Consider the following 15139-nt stretch of genomic DNA (forward strand, 5'->3'; position numbering starts at 1 on the left):
AAACATTTACAAATTATTTTTTCTGGGGGACAATACATCTTTAAATATTGCTATTTATATTATTACACTGTTTTATAGGAATTTTCTCAACATAACAAATAACAAAATCAACACAACCCACAACAAACTACACACTTTTCCTATATGCAAAAAACACATTACACAATATATAATTATTAAATTATTGTTCTTTGTTGATTAACTGCTGCAAGAGAGCAAGCACGGACGCATCATGCTGAATGCGTGCTTCTCGCTCTTTTTTCTCCAAATCAAATTTCTCTTTCTCCAGCTCATGCTGCTCTCTCCGCAGTTGTAAGTAATTATTCACATTGCTCTCTTTCTTTTTTTTTTGAGCCCCAGTTACCTCGTCATCATTCCTCTCTCTTTTCAGCGACTGCATTGCAGCGTCACGCACATCTTTTCCTTGCTGTTCTTTAACTCTCTCAGCTGCCTTATTTGACTGTACCTCCATTAAAGCAACAACTTCTGTCAACAAAGTCTGCCGCTCAGTGTATTCTTCTGCTGTACCAGATCTGCAAATGTAATAATAAATAAATAATATATTGTCACACACAAGTCCGATTCCTTACCGCTGCACCATCTCGCCCTCTTTTTTATCTATATAGTGCATAATAGTCTATGTGCTCAGCGGACAACTCTTGAAAACTTTTGCTTTCCTCGTCACATCCGTCGGCAAAGCCAGGTAGGGAAAATTATTGTTTTTAGTCAACCAAAAAAAATACGACTAAAAAAAAATAATAAAATTACTTACGCCCTTAAACTCTTCATCTCATCCTGCTTATGAGCTTTTATAAGTACTTTGATTCTTTCTTTGGCAGCTCTTATAGTTGTGTTTATTAGGTGTGTACTATTGACTCTGCTCACTATGCCTTCCCACGTTTTTGTCCTATCCACAAATGGTACAGAAAATGGGGCATCTGCCACCACCTCTTTCAGTAGAACAATGTCCAATTTTGGATTGAATCGATTCATAATCTTGGGAGAATAAAATATTATTATTAATTCATTATTGATGTTGATTATGTCATCATACCATTAATATTATGATTGCACTTGTTATTGTCACTATCTTTTTTTTCCCCATGTTATTCTTCTATCTTTCCACGAATTTTGTTGGCAGCGTATCTCTAATTGTGGCAAACATAAGACTGTATTGTATAACGTTGTCATAAGATTGACCTGTTGCTGTATATGCGTAAGTTACGCGCGATTTTATGATTTTCCTATTTTGACATAGGCCTAGGTGGATAATCATACAACAATTTAAATTAAAACTTAGCAAAGTAAACCCTACCACTAGGGTTAGGCCTACATACAGACCTAGGGCCTAGTAGCTAGAGAGAGAGGCATAAGTAGGGCCGGCCTACCAAGCTAGGATCCTAGGCCTACTACTAGGCCTAGCTTAGGCCTCTACTACTACTACTACTACTAACTAGGCCTACTAGTACTAGTAGAGGCCCTAACTATCTAGGCCTAGCCTATGCCCTCATATAGGCTAGTAATATAGCCTAGGGCCTAGGCCTAGTACTATAGTAGGCCTACCAGCCAGTAGCCTACTAGGGCCTAGCCTAGTAGTAGGCTTTTTTTTAGGTGAAAACCTACGTCTACGAACGACGCCAATGAGGCAGGAAAGTTGGTTTTATTTTGGTAGGGAATTCGATAATAGAAGGGTAGGTCTAGGCTAGAGCGGAACCATCTCAGAGGCGCCTACTAGAGGACGGGGTAGGCTAGCTAGCTAGGCTGATTATTCGCGCGCAAATTGAAACAGACTACAGTACAGGCCTGGCTACGTCGTGTGGATGGGTGGAAAGGGCTAGCTTGCATGAAAGACAATCCTGATGACATTGATTTATTTTTTGGGGTAAATTAGTTGCAATATATTATATATTTTCAAATCCTAATCATAATTTCGTACATTTAAAGCAAAAAGTTGATAAATATGTTAAATATTGTATCAGTATTTCTACTTACGGATACAGCGGTTGATTCCAGTAAAACACAAATACCAATTTACGGATATGAATTAGGGATCAGCTCAAAAAGTTTATAATGATGACGTATCAGTATCGGTATCAGTAATTCGTAAAATGCGAAACCTGCCTATTACAAACCAACATAACTAATTGGTTCACAGGTATTCTGAGAAGCAAGCTGAAGAAGAGGCATCTAGTGACCCAAAGCACAATGAGTATACGTTTACGGCTGATGCTATGGAGAACCATCCATTTGAGGTTCAGCCTTGCATCTCTATATTGGATACCAGTGTAGGTTTTAACACAATTCTTTCTAAACTCCAATATACTGTAGGCTATCAAGCTTTGGTAATACACCATAGGTTTGATACAAATATTCTACGAAAAAAAGGAATTATTCAATGATTTTTTGATTTTTTCAGGCTGAAATTGTGCAAAATCTGGGACATTCTTCACATCCATGGAAAATGCCGAGGAGTATCTGATGCAGAGCTCGTCAGCAACAACACTGTAGATATAATCCATGGCTGGGCCAACTTCACTGATCTTGCCATTAATCTGTCGGGAAGTGGTTACTTCTTTGAATTCAGCATTGTTTATTCCAACTCATCCACGCTAGAAGGTATCAACTCAACAGAGTTTTCTGTCATTGAGGGTGTTTTCCACATATCAATCGCAGATCAACAGTAAAAGTTTTGGAGAAATTTAATTTTCAGTTTAATCTAATTGAAGATTTTACAACGGATATTGCAGAACATCTGGATTCCAAGGTTGGTGATTTTTTAATTAATTATAAGTCATTTTCAAATTGTCAATGCAGTTCTCTCTCTAATTAACCATCCATCTTCTATTTAATACTGCATTATAATTAAAAAATCACCATCAATTGTAGACTAGTGACGTATCCAATCTAAGAGCAACTTCTTTTTGAAGACTACAGTCCATTTCAAATATTCAATGCAGGTCTCCCTCTATTTAACCCACTACCTTCTATTAATACTTCCCCCTACCCCAATTTTAAAAGCATCTTCAATTGTAGACTATCGTATCCACTCTAAGAGCAACTTATGTTGAAGACTAGCCAAAAGTACCTACAAGTCGTCACTCCCATAAAAATCCAATTACAGACTACTTTCAAATTTGATTTCATCGGCTGTATAAATCACCTCAAATTAAAGACAACCTCCAGAACAATTGGATAAATATTGGTCAAACATTGGTCAAACAAAGATAAATATAATATTCTAGGCTTTTCCTTAGGCTTTTTGTCTGGCACTTACTTGTTTTGGGTTCAGACAGTCTTTAAGTTGTGTTAAAATACTTCTATAAGGGAACATATTAAGTGGATTGTTTTTAATAACAGATAATGATCACAAATCACAGGAGATCAGGAAAGTGCTAGATATGCACAAGCATGTGATGCGGTATATGCCCAAAATAAAAAGCAGGCAGCAGAGACTTCGAGGCCACAAGAACAGCCAATAGCCAAGGACATATCAAAATTAAAGAATTATAATGCAATTGCTGTAGTTGCGGGTGAAAACGTTTTAAACACGGCACATCTTTTAAAAAAAAAAATAGGCATTGTTGCTGGTACAATGCAAACTTCACTCTCACAAAGCATAAACACCTTAAAAACCAGAATCTCGCCAAAACCTAGATTATCTCAAAATATTTCCTGCCCTTTATATAGACCGTACAGCTTATTACCCACACAGTACATATCTTTTACTTACCTGTTCTGCCAGTAGGTAATTGAAAAATCAGCAAATTTTGTCAAATTAACAAGTGGCAACACTTGTACAGGTAAGAAGAATAAGAAAACTTAATTTTTTTTTAATTAATTATTTTATTGTGTTTTTCTATAGGAGATAACCCAGAAGCCTAGAAGTAGAAATGAATACTTTTACAGGTAAGCTTTAATATAGTTTATAAACAAAGTATGTAAAATGAGAATACTTCTTTTGCTAATAGAAGAGACAATTCCAGAGTGCCATAAAATCAAGACCATATATTTGTTGGTTCTAAACATGGAAAAAAATTTTATGGTAGATCTTAAGTTCTTCAATGCAATCAGTGCAATCAAAGTACTTAATGTACAGATAGATATTAGGAATATATTAAATTGTTAACTTTTCATTTATTATTGATCAGCAGATGAAACTTTTAAAGAAGAAGAAAACATCACAGGTAAGCTTATAAAACATTACTAATAAAAATCTATACCAGCTGGTGCTGAGGTGAGGTGAAATTAAGATTGACTCTTTCTATGAAGTTCTTTTTTAGTGTTAAAATTAATTAATCCATGTCCCATTTTCCATTCCAATCTGTCCCTGTGTCATAAGAAATGTTTAAGAGTTGTGCAACTGTAGATGCCGGAAATGGCACTTATCAGACACAAATTAGATTTTCGTAAACATTACATTCTTAACATTTTATTGTTGTTTATCAGCAGATGATGCTGATAGTTATGGACAACTAGAAATTGCCACAACATCAGGTAAGTCTACTACAATATTAGCAGCAAAACATTTGAAAACACAAATGTACAATGTATCAAGAACGAAAATGTATAAAATATTAATGTTATAAATTGTTTTTGTTTACTACTATAGGAGATGACCTATACAACCATGACGATCTCACAGGTAAGTTTATATTTAAAAAGGTTCGTTCTTCACATGCCAAAGAGCATTCAATTGGTTAAAGAGCAGTGCATATATATGATTAGACTGGGTTCCAGCCCGTAAATAGTAAAGATAAATAATTTGGCACATATGATATGATAACCTACGTCATTCTTATCGGATGTTTGCGGGCATGCAAATCGATTTCTTCACATATTTCCTCAGTGCGTAAATCTGAGTATTATATTATACGTTTAAAACGCCATATGTGCCAAAATTTACGGGCTGGAACCCAGTCTAATATAGGATGGATGTCTGAGGTTGTCATATGTACCTGTAGGCCTATACTTCTGTATTTAAGCATTTTAATTGGAATATTGTTGAACATTAAAGGGAAAGAGATCAATATAGTGTTATTTTTGAACAAGTACAGTACTACAGTAGTTATAAAATATGGGCCGGTTGTTGGTCGCAAATATTCAATTTCTCGATTCCAAGTGGATAGCTGTTATGTGACATCAAAATAGGACAAATACATCTGTAAGAGATGATAGAATAATTGCATTTTTGTTTTTCTCATTTTGCAGGCAAGAAAGAGGTAGCGAAATTGTTGACATCAAATCCTGGATTCTCAATTCAAAATTGGATAATTATAAGGATGAAAGTTAAGAATGAAAAAATGATGCTCATGAGTTTTTGATTTTAAAAGGTTTGAAAATAGATATAACATAACGTTTGTTAACGTTCTGATTGATATACTTGTTTTTAATAGTGTTACCATATCAATTTGTCAGGCTGTTGCACCTAAGGGCGCGTTTATACAACACGCTATTACACGCATATTCAACACGCCTACGAGAAGTGTGTTCTATAACATCGAAGAGATTCCGTGTAATGAGATTTTAATTGCAAAAAAGGCTACTTGGCTGAATCCTAACATTTTGTGGATTCCCGGTTGCTGTTATTATTATAAATAATAGTGTAATTTGATATTTGGGCTACAATAGTCTATAGATTATAGCATGGATTAATTAGTTTAAACTAATTGATACATGGTTATATACTACAAGTTGATCAATTTGGAAATGTTTGCAATATTAAAAGTGTAATTTGATATTTGGGCTACAATAGTCTATAGCATGTATTAATTAGTTTAAACTAATTGATTCCGTAAATCTTCTAATTGTAACCCTGGGTTATTATTTTTTGATTGCTTTTTAGGGTGGGTTACTATTAGAAGTGGGGGAGGGGGAGGGGGATTACTATTGGAGTAGTGGGTTATTATTACTAATCTTAAATTAGGCACCTGAAAATAGTAAGGCACCTGAAAATAGTAACCTTCCGGTCAGCAAATCATAGAAAATTAATAAAACAGTACGAATAAATACATTTGTTTGAACTTTATTTTATAAACTCAAAAACACTCAGTCCTCTCGAGATCAACATGCATTATCTCCTTATTTTCAAAATATTGCTGCATAATAAACGACCAGTCTTAATGTCATTTTTTCAATAGTTTTTGTGACTCTAATAATAACCTCCCCCATGGGTTACTAGTAGTAGTAGTGGGTTATTATTATAGAAGGGGGGTTACTATTAGAGTGTGGGTTACTATTAGAATTGACGGTACATGGTATAATACAAGCTGATCAATTTGGAAATGTTCACAATATTAAAGTGTAATTTATTAAGTTATTCAGTGATTAAATATTTCAAAGTATTTCAGCTAGAATGTCAATGTTTCTAATTTATTTTTCTTTACATTATGATCATTTATTTATACATAAAAATCATCACATATAAGACAAGAACAATTGTCCTGTAATTGATCCTGCTGGAGATAGATTTCATACATGTTAAAAACGTCAAATGTTTTTAAAAAAATTACCGGTATGAATATGAAAATATGAAGCACAATTAGTATAGTATGTTCCTTAAGAAAATTCTTAAAATTAATACTGTAACAGATTGAAATTAGGAACTATCCAGTGTATGTTAGATTCAATTAATAGTATTCCTAACACAGTACATTACTGTAGCAGCTTTGAGCGAGTAGCCAGATTTCTAATTCTTACATGATTGTACAGTAGAACAAATCATCAATAAAATAATCCAATACTTTTACTGGATTTGGACATCAGATGAATCTCTGATGAATCTAAAGATGTTAAAAACCACATGGACAATTGTTATTTAAATATTTTCAACGTCATGACAATACAAATTACATATTTAGAATATGACCTCAACTAAGAACAATATAGCCATAGAAAATGAGAAAAACTGCAACCAGCAACACATCAGACACTAGGCCTATATGAAAAGGAAAAAGACATTATTAACATAACTCTTTTGGGATCATTTCAGCCACCAGTTATTGCGGCCGTCAGTTATGCCAGTACATGTTTTTTTTATTTATTTTACATGTGCCAATAAGTATGTGTGATTTTTATAAATAAAGTTGTTTTGTTTCCGTTTTGGTTTTATTCTGCAAATTGTGGTTTTTTAAATGTTGGAAATTAGTTTATTTATTATTAGTTACCATTACCAATATTAATAATTAATATTCATTTTATCGATAACAGGATTATGGTTTCTGTATCAAGTTATAAACTCCAAGTGCATAAGAAATGAAGAAGTACAATTAAAAAAACGGGAAATATTGTGTTTATGAGATGAGCCTTGTTGTTTGGGGTATCATGTATAATAATGATATGCAGAAATAAGAAAAGACGTAAACAAAAGAAATATACGATTAATTATTATAATTAATCATTAAAACTAGATGTTAGATTAGTAAAATTTGTTTTGTATTAAGACACATTGATTAGTATTTATCGGCTGTTTAATAATTAATTAATATTTACTATATTCATAAAAACATTGCGCGGCTGATACTTGACTAGATACTAAACTAGTTTAATGGCCATTTAGTTCTGTGTTTATTTATGGCTATTTGGAGGCCTCCTTTTGTTTGGTGCGCATACAAAAGTGGGCCCGATCATCCGTTTAACACCCATACGCGAATCCTGGGCGAATATCTACTAGGCCTATTTTAGGCCTACCTAGCTAGGCTTAGGCTAGGGCCTAGCCTAAGAAAGATAAGCTAAATAGGCCTAGCTAGGCCCCTAGGTTAGTTATTTTATTTTGGCCCTAATTAATAGCGATATACAGTACTATGCGGCGACTATAATAGGCTAGGCCTAACCTTTTAGCTTAGCTGACTAGGCCTATGCAACTAGTTTTTAAAATTGGTACCAACTCACCTCACGCCCAGCCAGGCGGCAAAGGCCGCATCGCTTAGACCTTCTAGTCCTAGAATAGAAGACACCGACAACAAATTAAAAGACATGCCTCTTTAGGACCTAGAATTATTTATAAATTTGGTGAAACAGAATTTAACCATTTAATTATTTTGTTTTATATAAATTGTAGCCTTAAGGATTGACAGAAAATAAACTTAGATAGGGGTCAATCGGTTGATTTTACTTCCCTCTTTTTAGAATAAAATGGCCTTAAGAGTAATAATAAACTCCCCTTAGCACAGCGATTGTGGTATGAAAACGTTAAGGGGAAAGACAAAAAGGGTTATATCTGCCATTTTACCTACAAAATAAAAAAAAAAGTTTGTATCGTAATTGGAATCATTAACATATATGTTGAAACGCAAAAAAGAATATATTTAGCCGATATTTTGGTTTAAAACGGTTGGAATACCATCTTTCCCACTACACCTGTACAAACCCATTTGCATAACAACGCCGACATACCACCAACGATGAGATATAAATTCTTTTCTAAACACGTAACGAAGAGAACTATAATTCCTTTTTTTCTGACATTCAATTGTTAGTCATTCGCGGCGGTCAACGCGCCACACTGTTGAATGTTGATGTTGTTAATCTTTTACATTATATTATCCTAAATTAACCTGACTCTCTAAATATCTCTCTTTCAAAATAAAAGAAAAGCATTTTATATTTATTTTAAAAAAAAGAAATCCGTAGAGATTCGAACCCCAGCCAGTAGAGCTGAGAGAATTCAATCCAAACGATAGTTACTAGAGCACTACCCGTAATAAAAGGTGACAATAGTATAGTCTTATACGCGCTTCATATTACGTCATTCTAATCGTTACGTCATAAATTTGCATATTCATGACGTAATTTTGAGGAAACGAATCTAGTTTTAACCTTGCTATTAACCAGAGGGCCGGATAGCTCAGTTGGTAGAGCGTCGTGGAACACGATTATCGTGGGTTCAAACCCCATGCCGGTCGGTGGAAACGAGTTAAAGCTATGCGAGCTTCTGTGTTTGGGGTTCACAGATTTAAACGTCCCCCTTTCCACCACACATTATGAGGCAATAAAATCAAAGCATCTGATGTGTGGTACCCCCAAGGCTGTGAGAGAGCCTTACCGTGCTAGAGGCAAGGGAGCACACCATCATTTTTTTTGGCTTCCCGCCTCTTTCCGATCTCGTAAATTTTATGTTTGGCGCCCTCAATTTTAAGAACACCTAAGTTATGTCAGAAAATTAGGAACAAATAAATAGAAATGTGTAAAGATGCCGATGCCTAGCCTGGCTAGTGTATTCTCTCTATTTATTTAAATACATATGCATTATTGTAATAAATAATTTCACAATTTCTGTGTGAATTATTAACTTTGAACAAACGAACATTATTCCAAACCATGTACTACATTTTACTGTGTTTGATCATGAATAAATGAAATGAATTAAGTGAATAATTGATCATGAGAAATCAAAACAACTGATACAATGAATTAAATGATGAACAACAGCAGCCATCCAACCAACCCATTGATTGCTAATCCTATACAAATATTGATCAGTTGGTATGCGGTGCGTTATTATGCAAATGAGTTGGTGCAGGTGTAGTGGGGAAGATGGTATAGTTATTCATTGCGGTCAACACGCCACACTGTTGAATGTTGATATTGTTGATTATTCAAATCTTGTAAGAAAAACTATTTCTCCGGGCGGGAACCTAGCAGATCCCCTCATTTAGTTTGAAAGAAATCTCGAAAAGAAATCCATCTGGAAAAGATCTACACACATGTTCTAGCTATTACAAATCCATTATAAAAATAATACCATTTATAATGCAAATGGCGAATGTAAAAAAAAAACAGACGTTAAGGCGAAATCGCAAAATTATATTTGTTGACAAATGTTATGGACATTTTAATTCACGTTCATTCCCGTGATATAGTATAGTTTAAACTACACACTGTTCTAGCTATTCCAAATCCAGTATAAATTATAATACCATTTATAATGCGATGTAGGCCTAGGCCTAGGCCTAAATGGCGAATGTTAAAAAAACAGACGTTAAGGCGAAATAGTAAAATTATATTTGTTGACAAATTTTATTGAAATTTTAATTCACGACTGCTTTAATCTCACTCTTCCCTGATATAGTGTAGTCAAAACTACTATCACACGTGTTCTAGCTATTCTAAATCCACTAAAAAATAATAATACCATTTATAATTTGCAATGTAAATGGCGAATGTTAAAAAAACAGACGTTAAGGCGAAATAGTAAAAAGAGCTGTCCCCAATTAAACGAGGGGTTCTACTATAATATAAATGTAGGCCTACACTATAATAGCTTATGAGAAGAAAAATTTACTACACAAATGTTATAATGTAAAAGAAAAATACTAGTATCAAGTTTTTTTTTTTAATAACTTAGGCGCACTTTTAGTAAAAAAAATGTTGTAAATGTATATTAGAACCATAGGCATCATATTTTGAAAAATAAAAAATGTCCAGATCCTCTAAAATTCTAGTAAATTACCCAATTTTTATACTAAAGATAAATAAATACATATAGAATTATTGTACCAAATTTGAACAAAATTGAAGTTGGTTAAGTATTTTTCCACGATGGTTTTTGAATGATGTTTTTACAGTTTTATTTTATCCAAATAATACTAAATTTCTATCACTAATAAAAATCTAACTTTTCGATATACTGTATTACAATTTTGGAATTAAATACTCTTTTATGAGTGGAACACACTTATGCTATTAAATATTAAAATGTAATGTAATTATTAGTCATTAATTAGATATTACTTAACTTTTTTCCCCGTTATTTGAAACCTACGCGAAATAATAAGAGAGGACGCTGTTTTACTGGTAATAGATATGGTTATTATGTGTTGTATTCTTCCGCTCGAGTATTCTTTAACCCCACAGACTACATCGCCCAGATAAATAGCGAGATCCTAAATATTTTTGTATTCTTATATACTATAGGAAAGATGATTCCATTTTGCTAAAGGAACCTTTAGAAATACAATAGCTTTATTTATTTGCAGTTTATTCAACAAGAAACGGAAACTAAATATCTAAATAAATAAAGTATAGACATAATGAATTAAATTAATAAGTACTTTTAGTACGAGAAAATGTATTATCAATGGGCAAAATGTGTAGCATTGATGCCATAAAAAATAAATTGACGAGTATCGGTAAATATGTAGGCTTAGCCCGTGGTTCACTGTAGCGGAGGAAATTCACTTTAGCTGCGTATCTTTATTACCACAACGCGAGAGAAAAAAGTGTGGGCCTAGGCCTAGGCCTATTTAAGTGTTTTTTTTGCACGAACCTCCTGCGGGGAAGTTTGATTTCGGCCTAGCTGGCCTATCCGTTGTATTGTATTGTATAGCAATACACTTTTTATACTTAGCTAGGCCTAGGCCCCTAGCTAGTAGTTTTTTTATTGGAATGTGGAAGGAGCTTTGGATACAAATTGTTTTTTTTAAGGTAAAGTGGTTGCAACAATAGAATAGGCCTACTAGGGCTAGGCCTAGGCCTAATCATAATAATAGGCCTAGGCCTAGTATTAGCTCTAGGCCTACTAGGCCTATAGTCTATTATAGCTCTAGGCCTAGTTAGGCTAGCTAGGTCTATATGACAGATCTGTTTTCTTCTTCTTTCTTTTATGGGAATGGGTTAGGCCTATAAGGCCTAGCTAGGCTAGGCCTAGGCCCCTAGTATTATTACTATACAGGCTATATCGTTAGTCTAGTATCAAGCTAGCCTAGGCCGAAGACCCTATATTCAATTAGGCCTAGCTTAGATATCAATTGGTTTTTCTGTTGACAGCTTTCATTCTAAAAACTAGGAAATGTAATTTTGGTTTAAGGTTTATTTTTTTTAGGCCCAGCAGGCTAGCCTACATGCTGGGACCTATCATCCTAGTATTGGCCTAGCCTATATACCAATACCTAATAAATACAGTACAATCTATCCGCATGTCCTATATTAAACACCAAACCAAAGACTATTCAGGGTTATATGTAACAAATACGATGTAAATAGGCCTATATGCTTTTTATAAATCAACTTCAGTTCCAAAAAGTCAATATTTATATAGTTAAAAACAAGGAATATTTAAATAACGCTAACTGTTACGCCGTACACATCTTTTGATCGATTCAATAAGCAATATTTTATAATTCGAGATCTGTGCTGACTTGTCTGTGTTCTTGGGTGATTCTTCAGACAAGACATAAAGTTGTTGGTCACTGTCTGTACGACCTAATAATTAATAATTAATTAAAAAATTAGTAGAATTGTTATTGTTTCTTCAGAAGAAAAAAATCTCAAAATGGCCAACAGAAGACGACTGGATATGTGTTTTGAAGCATCACATATTAGAAGACAAGACCCAGATGGACATTTACTGTATTCTATTTGAAGGAAAAGGTAATCTTATAATAGGCTTACTAATATTTTATGCAGTGTAGTGAAATTCAGGCATCACTGCATCAGTGGAAAATTCAGAATGTTAACACCAGACCATGATTTACTGGCTAATTGTTAAAAAGTGATATATTGTGATATATGCAGTAGTTATTTGAAAAAAACCATAAATCATTAATTAAAAATACTGTTGCAGCCAATGGCGCAATTGCAGATAATTCTTCTTTTTATAAAAAAAAGTGCAAAAAAGAATTATAAGGCTTCCATTTCAGCAGGGCTTGATTTTTGTTTTTGTTGTGACTAGCCCACTGGGCAAGATAACTTAACTTAATTATATTAAGCCTATAGTTTAAGTAAATGCTAAATTAAATTATAAATAAACAACTATAAAATAAAATTATTTTTAATTTACACTAAAATATGTTTTAATGTTAATAATAAATTAAGTACAAAGTACTGTAAAATATTTCATCCCAATTGTTAATTAACTTAATCAACGGGTAAGTATAATGTTCCCTTAGGTTGCTTTCTTGGATATTAGAGAAGTTACTGTAGAAGGTCCAGCGGTTGTATACATTTCATAATGGCTTCAGTCCTTCTATCGGGATGTTTGGTACTTCAGGACTAACAATTCAGGATAATGTAATTCACCACACAGTTGGAGCAGGTAAGCAATGCCAAAATACTTCTCTTTCCCTTATATAGTAACTTACATTTTAGATTAATCTGCTGTTCTGTCTTTCCTGGTACATATCAAGACCGCTACAATGCTGAGGATATATCGTGGCCAGCAGGTATTGAAATTGAGAGCTCCAGAGATGTCATCCTACAAGACAACACTGTGGTAGGCTCTGAGATGGTGCTGTACCATGTCAGTGGGGAGATTGTGACGTTGAAAGTCAATGGAGCAACAACGAAGGCCATACTTCTTTGCACGGTGTTCATGACGAGGGATGGTCAGAGAGACTGCACACAGATTGCCAATTTCTTCATCTGGAAGAATTGGGATTATGGAGTCTTTTTCCAAATTTCGAGTTCCGTTGTAAATGACTGATCTTGTTCTTGCTGACAACAACATCGGGGTGATGCCATTTGTTGTCATTGAGCCATCTTCTCTTAGTCATGAAGCTGTTGATAAGTATGTGTGAGAATGGACGTTTATAATTGGTACAAGCCTGTTCTTTGATTGCGATGAGTTACAGGTAGGTTCAGTAAGATTTAACATTAAATAGCATGTTACAAACCGAATACTGTATATATGTAAAAATCATAATGAATGAAACAATGTTAATGACGATGAAATAAAAGTGGGAAACCAAAAAAAAAAAAAAGAAATTCATTTTAAAAGATGTTTTTTTTTTTTTCTGTATTTCAATTTTTATTATATTTTCATTTTGGGGAACTCTATTTTGCATTCTGTCAAATAAAATCAATGTATAGATATTATACAGTATATGCATACTTGACTTTCACTCGAAAGGAAATTTGTCAAAGGACTTTCTTACTCTTCTACCTCCTTTTTCTTAACGTGTACTGATAATGCCATTCCATTGTGTAATCAGTTACGTAATTTATAAATTCTGATTAAAATATTACATTTTTCCATTAACATTTTCATGTAAATATTTCAGAATCAACCGGAGAATGCAGGTCAAAGTGCAAAACAGCGTGCACCTCGTCCAGAGAACGGAAATGCTGGATTCCTGTGGGCAAATTTCATGTAATGGTGCTCAATTTTTTCAATTTCATGGTATACATAATTACCCAGCTATTGCTGGAAGCACAAGATTGCAAGGTATGTAAAAGCATGACATAATCTGGTCCTTACTTGGACAAACCTAGTCCTTACTTCGACAAACCAACAACTGCCATTGTTTGAGTTCTATTGCAGGAAACGCATACTCATACTGTTTACACATGAAGCTGAATGCTTATAGGTACAAAGAAGGTAGCAGTCAGAGACAAGAACAGGGTTTACATACATATACCTAATTTAGGGTAAGTACTAATAGTATTTATCCTATATATCTACAGACCGCTTGCATTTATCCAAGTTACGTTATTGTAAATCATTGTGTATCTTTACTTGCTAATTGCATTATTCTCATCAACCTAGTACACTTTCTGTACCTACAATACTTTTCATTTAATCTTAACACTACAGTAAAGTTAAAAAGACCCCCTTCCCTACGTTTTTTAGATCTAATTTAAGGTCACAAACTACAATTAATGTAAAAATAAATATTATATGGTAACTTTTTTGTCTTTAAATGGTTAAAAATGTGAAAAATAAGTTGATTCTTGTAATTTTAGTGGCCCGCTATAAATCCCAAAATGCATTGCGTGCGGATTGATATTTTTGTTTTTCTTCTGTAATTCACCCACTTTTTGATTGATCGTGAGGCCAAAACAAATGGAAGACTCATAAATTTTCACCGAAAATACCAGGTTTTCCCCATTTTGTATCAACGGAGTCTGGCAAATATAGAAAGACAATTAATGCAGCAACTATACAACGTCAGGCTAGGTTTATAACTAGCATACGATATTCGTACGTTACCGATGTTTACCGGCTAGGCCTACAAAACTCAGCCTAGCTAGGCTAGACCTAAAGACTGCCCACGAGAGGTCATTCGCCGCGAGCTACATAGGTAGTGCATTGTTTCTCACTTTTTATCATAATTTACCATAAAACGTACATTTAAGACAAGGAATGACCTTGTTTAATGTTTTTAAAGTAATATATATGTATTATTTTTACAAAACGTCACAAATT

At 33.8% G+C, this 15139-nt stretch overlaps 1 protein-coding gene across 1 annotated transcript; it reads right to left on the minus strand.

Moving 5' to 3' along the window:
- Positions 1-83: 83 nt before the first annotated feature.
- On the minus strand, positions 84-13465 carry LOC144845641 (uncharacterized). Its single transcript, XM_078703076.1, has 3 exons — positions 13232-13465; positions 773-996; positions 84-533 (listed from the first exon to the last, which is right to left on the minus strand). Exons 1-3 carry the CDS (start codon positions 13463-13465, stop codon positions 182-184), a joined length of 810 nt encoding a protein of 269 aa, XP_078559202.1. The 3' UTR covers positions 84-181.
- Positions 13466-15139: the final 1674 nt, after the last annotated feature.

The sequence above is a fragment of the Antedon bifida genome, chromosome 6 (assembly GCF_963402885.1).
Source record: "Antedon bifida chromosome 6, ecAntBifi1.1, whole genome shotgun sequence".
Lineage (NCBI taxonomy): Eukaryota > Metazoa > Echinodermata > Crinoidea > Comatulida > Antedonidae > Antedon > Antedon bifida.

What these genes read in the sequence shown, in the direction of transcription:
- LOC144845641 (XM_078703076.1), bottom strand. Translation starts at nt 13,465, where the DNA reads ATGACAACAAATGGCATCACCCCGATGTTGTTGTCAGCAAGAACAAGA. An exon ending in ACAATCTCCCCACTGACATG is followed by an intron (nt 997 to 13,231) that starts GTACAGCACCAT and finishes TATTCTCCCAAG; the next exon opens with ATTATGAATCGATTCAATCC. An exon ending in GAGATGAAGAGTTTAAGGGC is followed by an intron (nt 534 to 772) that starts GTAAGTAATTTT and finishes TTACATTTGCAG; the next exon opens with ATCTGGTACAGCAGAAGAAT.